Source organism: Budorcas taxicolor, chromosome 6 (genome assembly GCF_023091745.1).
Source record: "Budorcas taxicolor isolate Tak-1 chromosome 6, Takin1.1, whole genome shotgun sequence".
NCBI lineage: Eukaryota > Metazoa > Chordata > Mammalia > Artiodactyla > Bovidae > Budorcas > Budorcas taxicolor.
The window spans coordinates 84,877,868-84,898,886 of NC_068915.1; the positions used below are offsets into that span (position 1 = coordinate 84,877,868).

The following is a 21,019-nucleotide window of genomic DNA, read 5'->3' on the forward strand; positions in this document are numbered from 1 at the left end:
CTAAGTACCTTCTTCTGAACTTCATTTTGTAGCCTACTTTTTAAATTGAGGTATGTTATATCAAAAATCTTACTAGAAATTCCCATCAAATTAGAAGCAGGAAGGGGAAGATGCATATAACATGATAGATTTGTTTTCATGATATCAATAATCTATTGACCTGGAATGAGAGGAGAATCTCTCTTAAGAAGGATTTGGATATAAATTCTAAGCAAAACATTCATTCTGCCAGTGAAATAAGCTTTGATTTCCTGGACACTGAGGAAAGAATTAAAGGGAAAATATAGATTTGAAAATCTAGAAAAGGAAAGGGAAATGGATAGTGCATGCCTATGATGGAGGCATTAGTTTTAGTTATGACTATTTTGGTTATGAAGCCCCTTGTAAGTCCCTTTAGAACAAAGAACAAGTCTCCCTGGGAGAGTAAAGTGATGTTCATAAAGTGATGTTTGTGCAGAGAGTGAGTACTGACTAGTGTTTTTTCAAATATAAAATTTATGCGGGGGGCAATTTAGATTTAGAGAGCAATGTGAAAAAGCATGGAAGCCTGAAGGAACACAGTTTCCTTCGAGTATGAGGAGAAATTTACTATAGTTATATAAATATTTGCTCTGTAAGCTGTGAAGAGCCTTGGAAAGCTTCAATTCCTGGAGAGATATTTCTTTATTTCATTTTTGAAAATTTTCTTATGGTAGGTTGTGAGAATGTAGATATGAGATGAAAGAACCCCACAAAAAGGGGGCTAATCTGGAGGATTAATCTGGGGCTAATCTGGGGGCTAATTTCCAGAGGAGAGGTAATTAGCACTTGAAAGAGCATGAAAGTGAAAGTGCTAGTTACTCAGCCATGTCCAACTCTCTGTGACCCCATGGTCTGTGGCCCACCAGGCTCCTCTGTCCATGGAACTCTCTAGGCAAGAGTCCTGGAGTGGCTTGCCATTCCCTCCTCCAGGGAATCTTCCTAACCCAAGGATTGAACCCTGCTTGGAGTCATTCTTTGAGTTGCAAATCAAATGGTTTCTTGTTGAATTATTATTTCTCAGGTTGATTTTATTTTAGCTTTCAGTATTTGTATCTATGAGCTATAACAAGAATATTCCAGTGATCCATTTACAAAACGAGTATTGGGTCTTAAGGTGTTCTGTTTCTTATCACCCTATCTCTGTAGAAGCTGTTAATACAAAGAAATATTTTCCTTCCATGATGGGAAGGACAGAATCATAGAATTTAATTTTGTATTAGTTTATTAGTTATTTTGTTAAATTGCTGGTGTAACAACTTACTACACACTCAGAACTTTAAACTTTATACATTTACTTCTTAGATCAGAAGTCTGATGAACTAAACTCCAGGTGCTGGTACAGCTAAGCATGTCTTTCTGGAGGCTTAGGGGAAGAATCTGTTTCTTTTTCTTTCTCAGCTTCAGGAGGCTGCCTGCATTCCCTGGTGCATTTCTCCCCTAGTTTCTGCATTCCAACCCCTTCCTCCATTCCAAATTCAGCATTAGCAGATTGATTTCTTCTCATCTTGCTATGTTTTTGGTTCTCTGTACCTAGGTAAAGTTCTCTGCTTTTAAGGAAATTTGGATGTGATCAGATGGGCTAGACCCGGATAATGCAAGATATTCTCTTCACCTCAAAGTTTTTAATTATAATAACATCTGCAAAGTTCACTAAAATTCACCACATGTGCTGGCATTTCAGTGTCTGGGAATTAGGGGTTAGATGTCTTTGTTGGTCACTATTCTGCTAACCACAGTCTATCCTCTGGGCCCCAGAGTTTCATGTTTATCACACACGCAAACTATATTCACCTCATCCTTAGGTTTCTAAAAGTCTCCACACATTACAACATAATCTCAAGATCCTAAATCTCACCCTTTATATCATCTCAATTAGGCATTGGAGAAGCTCTGGATATGATCCATTATGGAGCATAATCCCTCTCCTTTGAGTCTAAGGAACAAGTTATCTGCTCCCCAAATATAATGATGACAGATCTAGCATAACACTATAGACACTGTGTTTCAAAGGATGAAATGGGGATAAAGTGGAACTTCCACCACTCCCTCTGGTTTGAATGATTCACACCTTCAGTGTCTCCAAAGAGTCTTTTGTGTGACTGTATACCTTGATCTTTTGATCTTTCTGCTGCTGCTGCTGCTGTTAAGTCACTTTAGTCATGTCCGACTCTGTGTGACCCCATAGACGGCATCCCACCAGGCTCTGCCGTCCCTGGGATTCTCCAGGCAAGAACACTGGAGTGGGTTGCCATTTCCTTCTCCAATGCATGAAAGTGAAAAGTGAAAGTGAAGTCACTTAGTCTTGCCCGACTCTTCTGACCCCATGGACTGCATGCAGCCTACCAAGTTCCTCCGTCCATGGGATTTTCCAAGCAAGAGTACTGGAGTGAGTTGCCATTGCCTTCTCCGGATCTTTCTGAAGTATTAGCAAAAGATTTGATAACCACACACTTGGTTTTTTCTCCAGAGCATTTTTGTTTTGTTTTACAGTGAATCTCTTAATACTAGTTTCCTTTGCAATGTGGACAGCCTGAATTTCACAAGCCATCAAGTCCAGGTTACTTTTTAACAGTTCTTTCATCACTTTACTGCCTCTCTTGTCATATTTTACTATAATCAGCAGAAGAAACCAGTTAGTATCTTGAAGCTTTTCTTGCAAATCTCAGCTAGATGTACAAGCTTGTCACTTACAAATCCTTCATTTCATGTAGGCATAGGACACAATTTCTTTAAGCTTTCTGATAAATACTTTAAGCTTTCTGATGAAAGATTTACCTTTCCTCCAGTTTCCAATCACATGCTTTTCATTTCCTTTTGAGCACTCACTGGCAGCAAATTTAATGTCAATATTTATATTAACAGTTTACTTTTTTTGATTTAAGTATTCTCTAAGCCAGTTTATTTATTCATTTATTTTTACTATAATCGTTGTTATTTTTGGGGGGAGTCTATTTGTAGTCACTTGCTTATGTTTCTTACCCATAAGATATTTCTCAGGCAATTTATATCTTTCTATATTGTGTACTGAATAATACTATCGCCATTGATGTGAGTGTATGAATAAAATTTATTCTTCTTAGAGAGGCAATATAACTGATTTTTTATGATATAGTTGTGGGAAAACCCGTTTTCTTGAATATCGTAGACAGAAGTCATTGACTTGTATCTAATGTGTTTTGTCAGTAGTTTTGATATAGAAATATCAGGGGAGTTTGTAATTCCCTTGGTTCTGTCTCATCACAACAAAAATTCGAAGCAATGGATGGATCAGTATTACAGCCCTCAGACAAACCAGCTGCAGCTCCGTGTACATGTCAGTTTTATTTAGCAAGTAAAGGAAAATACATCCTCGAGGCATGACAGCATGCTGACCCAAAAGACATGAAGGCAAGAGAGGCCCCCAGCCCAATTTTGGCTCCTCTTTTTGCATGTTTCTTTCTCCTTCCCCTGGGCCTGCCCTGTGTAAATTGGGCTAGCCAGAAGTGCTGCTTCTTTCACCTGAGGTCCTCACTCCAGTCCTCAGACCTTCCTTTGTTCTATTTTCGCAGGCTTTTCCCTTCCTTATCTTTTAGCCACCACCATTCTGGACTCCTTTTTCCTATCCTAACTACCTAACAGATATTAAAAAAAAAACCACAGGAATGACAGAAATAAAAATGTTATTATTCACATAGCCGCAAGAATGATCAGCCATATTATAGTCAGTTTCTCATTATTAGAGAAAATGTGAAAATTATCAGGATGTTCTCTCAGGTGATATAATTTACATCTATAAAACATCATAAACATCTATAAATATCTAAAACAATCTGTAAAACATCATAAATCTAACTAAAGCTTGATTATGCAACCAAATCAATAGAGTAAAATCCCAGAGAATCTGAAATTACTGGAATATATATATATATATATATATATATATATATATATATATATATTTTAAGGACAAATTGCTATGAAGTACATGCAAGACCAGTTCTAAAATAACACTCTGTGTAGGCGGTTTGGAAAGAATTCAGAACAAGAAAGAACCTAGCCTGTAGTTTAAAAAACAAACAAAACAAAAAAAAATTGAGAAAACTCAGACTGATCTTATAATTTTAAAGAAGATTTTAAAGAAAGGGGCTTATTTATTTTTTTATAGGATAGACCTGACTCTGCCACTTTTTCCCCAAGTTTATACATGTTCAGTCCTAGCTGAGAAAGTTAGAATTGTTGATCTGATTATTCAGAAGCAATTAAATTGATTAAGTCACATTCTGACTGGGCAGGTGAGGTAGTCCAGTGGCTAAGACTCCATACTCCCAAAGCAGAGGGCTTGGGCTTGATCCGTGGTAAGAGAGTTAGATCTCACATGCTGCAGCAACTAAAGAGTTCACATGCTACAACTAAAAACCCTGCATGTCACAACCTAAAAAAAAAAAAAAAAAAAAAAATCCTGCATGCTGCAACTGAGACTGCATGGTCAAATGAATAAATTAGGAAATGAATGGGCAAGTGAAGAGACAGTAAATTCAGGAACCTATGGCTAAATTTCTCTTGCTTCTTCCCACTTAAAACCAGAGAGGAACTAACCATCTTTAGACTGACTTTTGGTCTCTAATCTCCATTTTACAATTTAAAAGGACTCATAGTGGCCCATGCCATCTGTCTTAGGTGACACACCAAGTATGCTATTCCCCAACTGACTGCAAAGACTAAAAGTGAAAGTCACTCAGTAGTGTCTGAATCTTTCAACCACAAGGACTATACAGTCCATGGAATTCTACACGTCCGAATACTGGAGTGGGTAGCCCTTCTCTTCTCCAGGGGATCTTCTCAACCCAGGGATCGAACCCAGGTCTCCTGCATTCAGGCAGTTTCTTTACTAGCTGAGCTACCACGGAAACCCAAAGTACTTGATTACACATGCATTTTGAAATTGTACCTCCTTTTGCAGTGTTGACTGGAAAAAATATGCACAACCTGAAAGCTGAGAGTTAGGTTTTATTTGGTGGAAATATCAGGATGGAGAAGGCAATGGCACCCCACTCCAGTACTCTTGCCTGGAGGATCCCATGGACAAAGGAGCCTGGTAGGCTGCAATCCATGGCGTTCCTTAGAGTCAGACATGACTGAGCGACTTCACTTTCACTTTTCACTTTCATGCATTGGAGAAGGAAATGGCAACCCAGTCCAGTGTTCTTGCCTGGAAAATCCCAAGGACGGGGAGCCTGGGGGCTACTGTGTATGGGGTCTTATAGAGTCAGACACAACTGAAATGACTTAGCAGCAGCATCAGGACTTGAGCCAAGAGGCAGCATCTTTGGCAACCATGGAGAAAGCTGACTTCAAGGAGGTAAGAGAGAAGCTAGGCTATATAATAAGTTTTGCAAAGAGGGACAGGTGATCTGAATATTAAAAGGCTACTGTTTAAAGCTAAATTTCTCACATGAAAAGATTTAGAGATCATCTATGTAATGGAAGTTGTAAACCTCTGAGCTTACTGAAATCATTTCATTCATATGCATCTAGCTATCAGAGACCTCACAGAGACTGAACCAGACCTGCCTTTGAGTGTTTGAGTGTCTTCTGTGGAGCACGCATCAGCAGTGGCCTGCCTTGGGGACAGGCACCCTGGCTTCAGCAGATCTGACACACGCAGTGTGTGGCGTAAGTCTTCTTGGAGGAGGTTGCCATTAGCCCCACCACAGAGCCACTGAGCAGGCGACCCCCAAACTGCAGGACAATTATACCAAAGAAATTCTCACACTGCTAAGAAAGTTCTAGGACCCACAACAGATTTCCCAACCTGGGAATTTGGCAAAGGGACTGAGAACTCCCAGGGAATTTGACTTTGGAGGCCAGTGGGGCATGACTATGGCACTTCCACAGGACTGGGGAAACAGACACTTGGAGGGCATAAAGAAACCTTGTGCACACCAGGACCCAGGAGAAAGGAGCAGTGACCCCACAAGAGACTGACCTAGACTTGCCTCTGAGTGTCCAGGAGTCTCTGGCATGGGAGGACAGTGGCCTGTTGTGAGGTCAGGGCCACTGAAAACAGCAGTGAGGGCGTAAGTCCTTTTGAAGGAGGTTGCCTGGAAAGGAGACAAGAATTAACTGAAGCATATTAATTGTGGTAAAGACTCTCTAGGATAGTGGGGTGGCTTCCCTTGATAAAAAAATCATAATTTTTATTATCTGACAAATCCTTTAAGGGTGAAAAGTGCTTTCATTTCATGTTGCCATATGGGTTACTGATATCATATACAATTTTATCTGAGAGTATTAAAGACTGTCTCTGTGGGGAAAGAAACGAGAATGAGATATTAGGATCTCAGTCTCCTTGGTTAAGTTTGGAGTCAGAAACTAGAACCTTGGTAGAATTGGAGTGGATTCAGAAGCAAAGAACTTGGGAAGGAAATAAAATTGAGAAGCAGAAGGTTGATAGTAATTCAACGTGCACTGCAGAACTTGTGGTTCCCTATTTTACAATAGCAGACCGTTCTAAGTACCAATTATATTACCATTTAAAATACAGTTTATAATCTCATAAATGTAAAGAGTGTGATAAACCTGAAACACAGAAAATCATTATTTTTGGTAAAATAGATAAAACATGACAGAAAAAAAAATGCTTTCCTCATTTTAAAAAGCAAGCAAGTTTGAAATTAAGAACAGAAAATATGAGTATTTCTTAATAATGTATAGAATGTGACTTTGTGTTCACATATGTGTATATATACACTTCATTGTTCAGTCACTCAGTCATATCCAACTCTATGCGGCCTCATGGACTACAGCACAACAGGCTTCCCTGACCTTCACCAACTCCTGGAGCTTGCCCAAACTCATGTCTCTTGAGTCAGTGATGCCATCTAAACATTTCAGTCTCTGTTGACCCCTTCTCCTCCTGCCTTCAATCTTTCTCAGCATCAGGGTCTTTTCTAATGATTCCACTCTTTTCATCAGGTGGCCAAAGTATTGGAGCTTCACTTAAGCATCAGTCCTTCCAACGAATAGTCAGTATTGATTTCCTTTAGGATTGACTAGTTTAAACTTCTTGCAGTCCGAACAGTTCTCAAGAGTATTCTCCAACACCACAGCTCAAATGCATCAATCCTTTTGTGTTCAGGCTTCTTTATTATGCAACTCTGACATCCATACATGACTACTGGAAACACCACAGCTTTCACTATATGGATCTTTGTTAGCAAAGTCATGTTTCTGCATTTAAACACACTGTTTGGGTTTGTTACAGCTTTATTTCCAAGGAGCAAGCATTTTTTAATTTCATGACTGCAGTCACCATCTGCAGTGATTTTGGAGTCCAAGAAAATAAAGTCTGTCACTGTTTCCATTGTTTCCCCATCTATTTACTATAGAAAACCTTTGTCAGCAAGATAATGTCTCTGCTTTTTAATATGCTATCTAGGTTGGTCATAGCTTTTCTTTCAAAGAGCAAGTGTCTTTTAATATCATGGCTGCAGTCATCATCTGCAGTGATTTTGGAGCCCCCCAAAATAAAGTCTGTCATGGTATCCCTTGTTTCCCCATCCATTTACCATGAAGTGGTAGAACCAGATGCCATGATCTTCATTTTTTGAATGTTGAGTTTTAAGCCAGCTTTTTCACTCTCCTCTTTCACTTTCACCAAGAGGCTCTTTAGCTCCTCTTTACTTTCTGCCATGAGGGTGGTATCATCTGCTTATCTGAGATTATTGATATTTATCCTGGCAATCTTGTTTCCAGCTTATGCTCCAGCCAGCCAGGCACTTCACATGATGTATTCTGCATATAAGCTAAATAAGCAAGGAAACAATATACAGCCTGTACATACTCATTTCCTAATTTGGAACCAGTGTGTGTTCCATGCCCGGTTATAACTCTTGCTTCATAATCTACATACAGATTTCTCAGGAGGCAGGTAAGGTGCCTCAATTCATCTATTGAAGAATTTTCCACTTTGTAGTGATCCACACAGTCAAAGTCTTTAGCATAGTCATGAAACAGAAGTAGAAGTTTTTCTGGAACTCTTTATTGATGATCCAAAGGTGATTGGAAATTTGATCGCTGGTTCCTCTGTCTTTTCTAAATCTAGCTTGAACATCTAAAAGTTCTTGGTTCTCATAGTATTGAAGCCCTACTTGGAGAATTATGAGCACTGCTTTGATAGCAAACTGCCACAAAATTGCCCTCATCTCATATGCTATGCCAAAGCCTTTGACTGTGTGGAAAATTCTGAAAGAGATGGCAATACCAGACCACCTGACCTGCCTCTTGAGAAATCTGTATGCTGGTCAGGAAGCAGCAGTTAGAACTGGAACTGGAACAACAGACTGCTTCCAAATAGGAAAAGGGGTACATAAAGACTGTATATCGTCACCCTGCTAATTTAACTTCTATGCAGAGTATATCATGAGAAATGCTGGACTGGAAGAAACACAAGCTGGAATCAAGATTGCTGGGAGAAATATCAATAACCTCAGATATGCAGATGATACCACCCTTACAGCAGAAGTAAAGAGGAACTAAAGATCCTCTTGATGAAAGTGAAAAAGGAGAGTGAAAAAGTTGGCTTAAAGCTCAACATTCAGAAAATGAAGATTATGGCATCGGGTCCCATCACTTCATGGGGAATAGATGGAGAAACAGTGGTAACAGTGGCAGACTTTATTTTTATGGGCTCCAAAATCACTGCAGATGGTGATTGCAGCCATGAAATTAAAAGATGCTTACTCCTTGAAAGGAAAGTTATGACCAACCTAGACCGCATGTTAAAAAGCAGAGACATTACTTTGTCAACAAAGGACCGTCTAGTCAAGGCTATGGTTTTTCCAGTGGTCATGTATGGATGTGAGAATTGGACTATAAAGAAAGCTGAGCGCCAAAGAATTGATGCTTTTGAACTGTGATGTTGGAGAAGACTCTTGAGAGTCCCTTGGCCTGCAAGGAGATGCAGCCAGTGCATCCAAAAGGAGATCAGTCCTAGGTGTTCATTGGAAGGACTGACGCTGAAGTTGAAACTCTAATACTTTGGCCACCTGATGCGAAGAGCTGACTCATTGAAAAAGACCCTGATGCTGGGAAAGATTGAGGGCAGGAGGAGAAGGGGACAACAGAAGATGAGATGGTTGGATGGCATCATTGACTCAATGGACATGGGTTTGGGAGGACTCTGGGAGTTGGTGCTGGAAAGGGAGGCCTGGTGTGCTGTGGTTCATGGCATCGCAGAGGCAGACACGACTGAGCAACTGAACTGAACTGAACACACACTGGTAATATAATGCTCAAAATTCTCCAAGACATACTTCAACAAGACATGAACTGTGAACTTCCATATTTTTAGCTAGTTTTAGAAAAGGCAAAATAACCAGAGATCAAATTGCCAGCATCTGCTGGATCATTGAAACAGGAAGAGAGTTCCAGAAAAACATCTATTTCTGCTTTATTGACTATGCCAAAGCGTTTGACTGTGTGGGTCACAATCAACTGTGGAAAATTCTTCAAAAGATGGGAATAACAGACCACCTGACTTGCCTCTTGAGAAACCTGTATGCAGGTCAGGAAGCATCTGTTAGAACTGGACATGGAACAACAGACTGGTTCCAAATAGGAAAAGGAGCACGTCAAGGTTGTATATTGTCACCATGCTTATTCAACTTATATGCAGAGTACTTCTTGAGAAATGCTGGGCAGGAAGAAAAACAAGCTGAAATCAAGATTGCTGGGAAAAATATCAATAACCTTAGATATGCAGATGACACCACCCTTATGGCAGAAAGTGAAGAACAACTAAAGAGCCTCTTGATGAAAATGAAAGAGGAAAGTGAAAAAGCTGGCTTACAATTCAACATTCAAAAAATGAAGGTTTTTTGTAATAACCAAGAAGAAACTTGAGCAGGATTTCATAAAATAGTCACATATAAAGTATAAATATTTAAAAAATGAAGTATATTAAAGCATGCTGTTTTAATTAACAAGAAACATCAGAGATCATCAAACTCCTGAAAAATATTTTATCAGACTTAAACTGGATATATATGACATGTTACAAAGGTTTAGCTTGCGCATACCTAAAATTACTACCATGTTGTTAATATATTTAATATAATAATGTATAGATATTTAAATAGGTGAAAAGTGTTGGTCTCTACATGATAGAGTTTATTCATTTATTTGCTATGGTAGTTCTTTTGTATAAACTCAGAAATTGTTCAAGGTATCCATATCATGAGTTTACTTAAACTCCTTTATGCTGTCTCATTTGGTAATAACAAAAAAGTGCAGGTATATCTTGTTGGTAGAAAGTAACAAAAAGTTAAATTTTGATTTTAAAGAATATTTTAAGAAAGAACATTATGTTATTGCCAGAATATAGCACTCTGGTAAATTGTAGGTTTGGTTACATTAATTTTATCATAAGCAAGACAGCATTATGTTTACACTTTTTAAACTGTATACCTTAAATCATTATAATTAATTATTCAATACCTCATAAAATTAAGAATATATCTTTATAGTTAATTCCACATCTAAAATTACATTTATCTTTACCTTGTTCTTATTTATGCCACTGTTGTTGTAAAAGCAGATAACTGCCCAAGTGATTTATAATTATTCTAAGATACAGACACAAGCTTGGATTATAAATATCAAAAGCTGTGATAGATCATTTAATGAACTTGATTACTACTGTGTAATGCTATCATGGTAAGACCGAATAATTGTTTGATCTCAAGGTCAAAACATACTGGAGGATAGACCTCAAGGGCAACATACTGGAAGATAGATTTTTTTAGAAAAGAAAGGAAAAGACATCTTTATTTTTATTAAAAATCAACTTGTATCCTCATGTTACTGCAGATTTCTGGCTGACACTAGTCAATAAGACGTCTAGGTACTTGTGCTTAGTTTAGTGGTCACAGTACAGTTCATGAAAGGACCAGGAAAAGTGATGGGACAAAGGAAAAGGAAGAAATGTGCAAACTCCTGGGTTTCCATTTATTGGAGAAATTATCCACATAGCAAATAGCATTTTTGAGAAATACATATTCCTCCAAAAGTATTTGCAATGTAGCTTTTTAGTAGTTTGCTTCTTCTTTTTCACATATGTACTTTGTAAGTAAAATTAATGTAGGAAAGAATTAAATAGATTTTTAACTTAATTTAAAAGGATAGGTATTAAATTCTAATCATTACTTTTGCTCCATTGTACCATGAAACTTGCTAACATATGATAATCGGCTATTTCTCTGAAGCCAGGAAGGGTTATTAATATAATACAAATGAAGTATTATCACTATTAATACCCAAATGAAGGGGAATCTTGAAATGAAAGACAGAAAATAGTGTTTACAAATGGGAAAAAGTCTGATGTGTCATCTGAAAGAAAATTGATGGTGTAAAATGTGCTTTAGGGCTTCCCAGGTGGTGCTAGTGGTAAAGAACTTGCCTGTGTATACAGGAGACATAAGAGATGCAGGTTCGATCTTTGGGTTGAGAAGATCCCCTGGAGAAGGGAATGGCAACCCACTCCGGTATTCTTGCCTGGAGAATCCCATGGACAGTGGAGCCAGGCAGGCTACAGTCCAGGGTGTCACAAAGAGTCGGACACAACTGAAGTGAGTTAGCAGGCAGCAGGCAGCAGGCAGCAAAATGTGTTGCATAGCAGAGGAGAAACTCTGAGTCTCCTGATCTTCCTGACTGGAATGGAAGCTCTGGCTAAAGTGTACTCTACATTACTCCTTGTCCAGTTCCTTTAGAGAATGAGTAATAATGAGTATATACTGAACTCAAAATCATGTTAGATTTTCAGGAACTATTCAACACATTCAGTACTGAAAATAGAATTAATCATTATGTTCCTAAGACCTCAAACAGCAGCTCAACTGGTTGAGCTGAAATTGATAAATGAAACACTAAGACTTTAATGGTAGTAACTTCCATTTGTTTAATTGCTTATATTCTCCACTTCAAGAATAGATTATTTTAAAACTTATTTCTGAATCATGTGGCATATTTTGGGAGTAAGTCTTTGATCTTTGGCTTGATAAACTGAGGAATGGACAAGAATCCAGTGGAGTAGGAGAGAAGTCTATACTAATCAATGGCTGGTTACTTCAATGAACCATTCCAAGGATTCCAGGCCAACTGCTAAAAAAAAAAAAAAAGCCTACTCTTTCTTTTTCTTCTTTGCAGTTTTACCAAACTTCCAGCAAAAAAAGAGGCAACATTTAGTGACCAGGAATGTAACAGTTGCCACACAAGCTAGCAGGAAACCAATCACATCCAAAGAGTGGTGCTGGTACCAGGCGAGGTCATGAAAGGCTGGTCGAAGGTGCTTGGCTCCTTTGTGGCGCATGACAAATTCGACCCAGAAGACTGCTCGGTCCAGGGGTTTCACAGGCTGATCATGGTGAATTCTTGATAACTTCATAGCATTCTCTTTATAGCTAAAATTGAATATATAAATAACAACTTGAAAAGTTTATTAAGGACACCATATGCTTACAACTGTTGTATATTATTTAAAGTATATTGCATAATTATATGATAAGATGTGATAAATGAGATCACCGAGACTACAGAAAGCACATGACAATTTGTTTCCTCTTGAGATATTTCTAGATATGATGGCCTATCAGTTGGAATGTGTTGGATGCTTTAGAGTCTCAGTAATTATTGGAGGTAGGAGAGAAAATAATTGCCAGTTGGAAATAGCATTCTGAAAGTACAGAAATAAGAATGGATTAATATGTAGCTTGAGAATATAGAATTTTGATCTCACTTGCTGAGTGTGGCATTGGGAACATGATAGTGTCAGGAAGCAGCATTGAGGGCAGATCTATGAAAAAGGAACCCTTCTCTCACCCCTTCACTCTTCCCCAGGTTCGATCTGGAGTATCAGTGTTAATAAGATTTCAACAGTAATAGGAAATGGTTTTGGTCTGTGATCTTCATGGTCCTGACATTCCAGATGCAAATAAAAAGCTTCATGTGACCCTCTGGGCAAGAAGTAGGGCTTGAGATTGAATAGATGCTGCAAGTTTTGCTTCAGGCTACCGAGGGCTGCATGTGCAGCGGTGAGATGGAAGGATGGCAATTGCTAGAACACTAATCCTTCTAACTTCTGTCAAGGAACAGACCAGGGTTTTGGTTTAAAGCTTTGAATGGCTGACTTAGAAGCAAGATTTCCTTGGGTTTGTGAAGAAGGGGGATTATTCAGCCACGCTGAAGTGCAGTCATCATTGATAGAAAATATGGAACATTAACTTGTAGAAAATGGTGGGACAGCATGTAAAAAGTTCTGAGGAAGAGAACTATAAACCAGAAAAACTTAAACAAAACCCTTTTCCCCTTTGGTTTTAAAAAACCAGGGAGGTCTTTCTAAATACAGAAGAATATAGTGAATAAGTACCTCTGAATACATCTCAGAAAAACAAACTATCAACAGAAGTTCCAAGACAGACACAGTAACGAAATATTTATCAGATAAAAAGTTAATAAAATGAATTGAAAACTATGATAAAACACAAATTGCATCATTAAATCCGTATAAATCTGAAACTAATGCTAAATGATATTGGAAATTGTGGTCATGGACAAGATGTGCACGTTATCAACTTTGATAACATTACACTGATAATATAGCAAACAAATCTAAGATGTGATGTTTAAAGCACACTGATGGAACCTGGGGCCTGTTATACAGAGTGATGTAAGTCAGAAAGAGAAAAACAAATATCATGTATTAATATTGGAACATAGACAAAATTGTACTGATAACCCCAGTTGTACAATCGAATAGAAATGCTGACATAGAGAACACACTTGTGAATACAGCCAGGGTAGGAGGGGGTGGGATGAACTGAAAGAGTAGCACTGACACCATGTATAAATTAGATAAAGCCAGTTAAAAGTTGCTGTATAACACAGGGAACTCAGCCTGGTGCTCTGGGGCTTCCTAGGTGGCTCAGTGTTAAAAAAAGAAAAAATTGCCTGACGATGCAGGAGATGCAGGAGACTGAGGTTTGATCCCTGGGTCAGAAGATCTCTGGAGAAGGAAATGGCAACCCACTCCAGTAATCTTGCCTGGAGATTTCCATGGACAGAGGAGCCTGACGGGCTGCAGTCCATGGGGTCACAAAGACTCAGACATGACTGGCCAACACACACAGACACAGAGATGGGATGGGATGGGGGTCAGAGGCAGACTCAAGAGGGAGGGAATATGTGTATACTTAAGGATAATTCACATTGTTGTACAGTACTAACCAATATGACATTGTAAAGCAATTATTCTCCAGTTAAAAATAAGTTAAACCAAAAAGAGAGATACTGTAGGACGTTAATTGACTTCATAGTGAAAAGTCATTCAATATTGAAAAAAATGAAATATTTAAAACATTATTTTAATCTTTAATGTCAATACTTATTTATAGATTTATGCAAAATTTTTAGTATGAATTTATCTGATATTAAAGGAATATTTATCCAAGCCTGGCACTTCTTTTAATTTTAATATAGTTCCCTTTTCCAAAGAATATATTTATATGAAAACATAAAATATAAATAAAATGTAATCTTTTATTATTGAAAATTTATGTTATGATCACAGCTAATCACCAGTTCCCCCAGAACTTATTTATTTTATTACTCAGACCTGTGCCTTATTATTCAAAGCTTGTCTCACCAGTCTCTCAAGTCCTAGGCCCTGAAAACACCATTCTCCTCTCTGTTTGAATTTCTAGATTACATATATAATTGACATTGAAAAATATTTGTCATTCACTGTCTGACTTACTTCACTTGGCACAGTGCCATGGTTTCACGAATGACAGTATTTCCTTTGTCCTATTTGCTGAATAATGTTCCTTTACATACGTATACCACATCTTCTTTATTCATCCACTGACAAATACTAGGTTTTAGTCATGTCTTCGTTATTGTGAATCATGCTGCAATTAGCACTGGGGTGAAGACATCTCTTCCACATTCTGTTTTCATTTCCTTAGATACATATTCAGAAGTGAGATTACTCAGTCCCAGTGAGTGAAAGTCGCTGAAAGTCGTTCAGTCGTGTCCAACTCTTTGCTACCCCATGGTCTATACAGTCCATGGAATTCTCTAGGCCAGAATAATGGAGTGGGTAGTCTTTTCCTTCTCTAGGGGATCTTCTCAACGCAGAGATTGGACCCAGCTCTGCCACACTGCAGGCAGATTCTTTACTAGCTGTGCCACAGGGGAAGCCCAAGAATACTGGAGTGGGTAGCCTATGCCTTCTCCAGCAGATCATCTAGTTGTTCTATTGCTAATCTTTTGAGGAGTTCCCATACTAACTTCCATAAGGGCTGTATTAAATTACATTCTCACCTGGAGTGCACTGGAGTTCCTGTTTTCCAACATCCTCACCAATACCTCTTAGACCTTGTGTTTTGATGATGGCATTTCTAACAGTTTCAAGCTGGTTTGAAACTCAATATTCAAAAAACTAAGATCATGGCATCCAGTTCCATCACTTCATGTCAAATAGAAGGGGAACAATTGGAAGCAGTGGTAGCTTTAATTTTCTTGGGCTCCAAAATCACTGGACAGTGACTGCAGCCATGAAATTAAAAGAAGCTTGTTCCTTGTAAGGAAAACTATGATAAACCTAGACAGTGTATTACAAAGCAGAGATATCACTTTGCCAACAAAGGTCCACATTGTCAAAGCTATGATTTTTCCAGTAGTCATGCATGAATGTTATTTTGTGCATGTGTGCTCAGTCAAGTCTGGCTCTTTGAGACTCCATGGACTGTAGCCCACCAGGCTCCTTTGTCCAAGGAATTTTCCAAGCAAGAATAGTGGAGTGGGTTGCCATTTTCTACTCCAAGGAATCTTCTCAACTCAGGGATTGAACCTGCATCTCCTGTGGCACCTGCATTAACACATGGATTCTTTACCACTGGACCATAACGAAGGCTGAGCACCAAAGATTTGATGCTTTTAACTGTGGTGCTAGAGAAGACTCTTGAGAGCCTCTTGGACTACAAGGAGATCAAATCAGTCAGTCTTAAGGAAATCAACTCTGAATATTCAGTGGAAGGGCTGATGCTGAAGCTGAAGCTCCAATACTGTGGTCACCTGATGCAAAGAGCCGACTCATTAGAAGAAACCCTGATACTGGCACTGATTGAAGGCAAAAGGAGAACGGGGCGGCAGAGGATGAGATGGTTAGATAGCATCACCAACTCAATGAACATGAATTTGAGCAAACTTTGGGAGATAGTGGAGGACAGAGGAGCCTGGCATGCTGCAGTCTGTAGGGTCATAGAGTTGGACACACCTTAGTGAATGAACAGCATCAACAACAATTGTAACAGGTATGAGGTGGGATTTTGATTTGTATTTCCTGATGCTTAGTGACATGAAGCCCCTTTTCATGTACCTGTTGGCCATTTGCATGTCTTTGGGAAAATCTCTATTCAGTACCTCTGCTCATTATTTTTATTTTTATTTTTGCTATTGAGTAATGATTTACTTTGGAGAAGGCAATGGCAACCCACTCCAGAACTCTTGCCTGGAAAATCCCATGGGCAGAGGAGCCTGGTAAGCTGCAGTCCATGGGGTCAGGAAGAGTCGGACATGACTGAGCGACTTGACTTTCACTTTTCACTTTCATGCATTGGAGAAGGAAATGGCAACCCACTCCAGTGTTCTTGCCTGGAGAATCCCAGGGACGGGGAAGCCTGGTGGGCTGCTGTCTATGGGGTCGCACAGAGTCGGACACGACTGACGTGACTTAGCAGCAGCAGCAGCAATGAGTTCCTTAAATCATTTGTATATTAATCTCTTATCAGATGTATACTTTTCAAAATGTTCTCCAATTTTGTAGATTCCCTTTCATTTTATAGATAACTTATTTTACCATGCAGAAGTTTTTGAGCTTGATATAGCCCCACCTATTGAGCTTTGCATTGGTTCCTTGTATTTTTGGTGTTATATCCCAAAATTTGTTTCTAAGACACTTGTCAAGTAACTTTTCCTCCTGTTTTAAGATAGCAGCTTTATGGTTTCAGGTATTTTGCTTAAGTCTTTAGTTTATTTCTAGTCAATTTTTATAGGTAATGTAATATGGGGTCCAAATTTCATTCTCCTGCATATAATTATTTAGTTTCCCCAGTACTACTTATTGAATAGATAACACTTTTCCTATTGAGTATTCTTCACTTTTTTTTTCAAATATTTTCAGCTTTACATATGAGGGTTCATTTCAGGGCTCCCAATCCTTTCCATTGGTCTGTATGTCTATTTTTATTCCAATGACATTTTTAAAAAATTACTATAGCTTTGTAGTACAGTTTGGAATAAGAAGTGGGATGCCTCCAACTTCATTATTTCTTGGGATTGCTTTGGCTGTTTGTGATCTCTTGTGGCTTCACACAAATTTGGAATTTGTTTTTCTATTTCTGTGCCCCAGAAGGCCTTAGAAATTGGTCACTCAACTCATTCTTCATTTTCTGCCAAGGAACTCTTTCTAGCTGAAAGTTCTCTCTTGGTGATGAGTAATGCTGGCTTGGGGGATGATGCTGGTAAAATAAAACTGTCATCATTCTGTTCTCGTGTGATTTATCTCAATTTTTTTGTTCTACTCTGTTGCTAAAATTTCTTATATGGCCTTTAAGGGTACTCCCAGAAATGATTTTGTTCATGAATAGTGTCTAATTGTTGTTCTTTGTCAGGGAATGAGGAGGCTGGGGTCTTCTCTACCTCCCTTGGATCTCTCAATTTTCCTTCATTCTCTTTCTCTGGCTTCAATTTAAAATCTACCAATATAAGAAATTTTTAACTAACAAATATAGTCCTATTTTTAAACAAAATTCTTTATGTTATTTTCTATTTATAAATTAGCACAAGGAAATAGCAGAAGTTTCTAAACTGTCATTGATTATAGCTACATGAGGAGAGTTGAGTGAGTTTTTATTTTTATTTACCTTTGTTTTTGTCATATTGCCTAAACTCTTTATAGTGATAATATCTGCAATTTTTAAGTAATAAAATTATTATTATTAATAAAAATTTGTATCTTTTCAACAATAGCTTATTTTCTTTAAATAAATGTAGCATTTCTTCAAGATTGTAGTCTACCACTCATTAGTGTTAGGTGACAAAGTACTTTCACAAAATTTAGGAAACATAAAATAATCTAATTTGCTATTAGGTATGTGCTGGTGATTATGTAAAAGTTGTCAATTTAAAAATTTATGAAACTGATTATTCTTCAAGAAACAAGATGTTTCTTCTTAGAAAAGAATATATTCTCTACTCACGAAGGGTTGTTAATAACTGCTTTCAAAGCATGAAGCAGATCTGCACTTGTCATTCTTTGCAAGTCTACTTCAACAGCTGCACCTTTGGCTTTCATACGAACAACATTATCATGCTGATCACCAAACATAGGAATTCCAACCATAGGGACTCCGTGGTAAATAGCTTCATAGATCCCATTGGTTCCACAGTGAGTGACAAAAGCTCTGGTTTTTGGATGACCTAAAGATTAAAATTAAAAATATATATATATTATTCAAAGTTGTAAGAGTGTCAGAAACAGAAAATCGTGATACCTTCATAAATCATTAATTCTATTAAGTGACATCTTCTATATAATTCTGTGCCATGAGGCCTCATATAAATTCTTATAGGCTCCAAAGAAAGTAGCAATTAATTACTCCAGGCTAAGTATAATTAGTGATTCCAGCAATAAGTCATTCTACAGACAACTGAGAATTTTCCCGCAGAATAAATAATGAAGAGTACTTGTCATTTGACAAGTTATTGGAAGGAGAATACATCAACAAAAAAGAATGGAGGGACTGAAGAAACCAAATATTTTTGTTAGTGGGAAAATACTTTTGTTGATGGGAAAGGGGTGGTGAGATGTGCAGGGTTTCCATACCAGAATGTTAGCATCAGTTCAGTTCAGTTCAGTTGCTCAGTCGTGTCCGACTCTTTGCAACTCCATGGATTGCAGCTCGCCAGGCTTCCCTGTCCATCACCAACTCCTGGAGTTTACTCAAACTCATGTCCATTGCATCGGTGATGCCATCCAAACATCATCCTCTGTCATCCCCTTCTCCTCCTGCCTCCTGTCTTTCCCAGTATCAAGGTCTTTTCAAATGAGTCAGTTCTTCGCATCAGGTGGCCAAGTATTGGAGTTTCAGCTTCAGCATCAGTCCTTCCAATGAATATTCAGGACTGATTTCCTTTAGGATGGACTGGTTGGATCTCCTTGCAGTCCAAGGGACTCACAAGAGTCTTCTCCAACACCACAATTCAAAAGCATCAATTCTTCAGTGCTCTGCTTTCTTTATAGTCAAGCTCTCATATCTATACATGACTACTGGAAAAACCATAGCCTTGACTAGATGGACCTTTGTCAGCAAAGTAATGTCTCTGCTTTTTAATATGCTATCTAGGTTGGTCATAACTTTTCTTTCAAGGAGTAAGCATCTTTTAATTTCATGGCTGCAATACCATCTGCAATGATTTTTGGAGACCCCCAAAATAAAGTCTGACACTGTTTGCACTGTTTCCCCATCTATTTGCCATGAAGTGATGGGACCAGATGCCATGATCTTAGTTTTCTGAATGTTGAGTTTTAGGTCAACTTTTTCACTCTCCTCTTTTACTTTCATCAAAAGGCTCTTTAGTTCTTCTTCACTTTCTGCCATAAGGGTGGTATCATCTGCATATCTGAGATTATTGATATTTCTCCCAGCAATCTTGATTCCAGCTTGTGCTTCATCCATTCCAGCATTTCTCATGATGTATTCTGCATATAAGTTAAATAAGCATGGTGACAACATACAGCCTTGATGTACTCCTTTCCATTTTTGGAAGCAATCTGTTGTTCCGTGTCCAGTATTAACTGTTGCTTCCTGACCTGTACAGATTTCTCAAGAGGCAGGTCAGGTGGTCTGGTATGCCCATCTTTTTCAGAATTTTCCACAGTTTATTGTGATCCACACAGTCAAAGGTTTTGGCATAGTCAATAAAGCAGAAATAGAGGTTTTTCTGGAACTCTTGCTTTTTCTATGATTCAACAGATGTTGGCAATTTGATCTTTTGTTCCTCTGCCTTTTCTTTAACCAGTTTAAATATCTGGAACTTCACAGTTCACATATTGTTGAAGCCTTGCTTGTAGAAGACTTGGAGAATTTTGAGCATTATTTTACTAGCATGTGAGATGAGTGCAATTGTGTGATAGTTTGAGCCTTCTTGGAGAAGGAAATGGCAACCCACTCCAGTACTCTTGCCTAGAAAATCCTATGGACAGAGGAGCCTGGAGTCTATGGGGTCTCAAAGAGTCAGACACGACTGAGCAACTTCACTGTCACTTTCACCTGAGCATTCTTTGGCATTGCCTTTCTTTCAGATTGGAATGAAAACTGACCTTTTCCAGCCCTGTGGCCACTGCTGCATTTTCCAAATTTGCTGGCATATTGAGTGCATCATACAAAAAGGCTACAGCAATTATATGTGTACTCTGTTAAAGCATTTAACTCTATAGTAATAGAGAGCCATTTGTATTATGGATGGTGAAATGGTTTGCCAGATTTTTTTTTTTTTTTTCCATATGATTGTAGTAGGCAAAAGAGAGGAGAAGTGGGATAAAATGGATGAAGAGAATCAGGAAGTTTCTGCAATATTTTATTCAAAAGTTAATGGGAGCCTGATATAAAGATACTTTATTTGACTTTGATTCTCAAGAGGGAGAGGCTATATCATAAATGAGAGAATTATAAATTTGATATTTGTGTTACAGTTTGACAAAGATCCTTGACCAAAGTCTAGTCAGAATTCCCTGAATTCTTCTCCACTAGAATTTGATTTTAGTTCTACTTCATCTCTGCCTTGCCCAATTTTAGCAAGCACTCTACTAAGTCAGTTTAGCAGATCAGTCTTGGTGTCTGATCATCTTTTATAGCTGTCACCTCTTCTTTCACTATCCCCCAAGTGATACGTGATGACC

General features: G+C 38.2%; 1 protein-coding gene across 1 annotated transcript in view; it reads right to left on the minus strand.

Moving 5' to 3' along the window:
• Positions 1–12,178: 12,178 nt before the first annotated feature.
• The window catches only part of LOC128049854 (UDP-glucuronosyltransferase 2C1-like), a 35,263-nt gene continuing 26,422 nt past the window's right edge, over positions 12,179–21,019 (minus strand). The window contains exons 5-6 of the mRNA XM_052642174.1: positions 18,318–18,537; positions 12,179–12,458 (exon numbers count right to left, since the gene is read on the minus strand). Coding sequence (XP_052498134.1) covers positions 12,179–12,458; positions 18,318–18,537 — 500 coding nt within the window. The remainder of the gene's footprint in view (positions 12,459–18,317; positions 18,538–21,019) is intronic.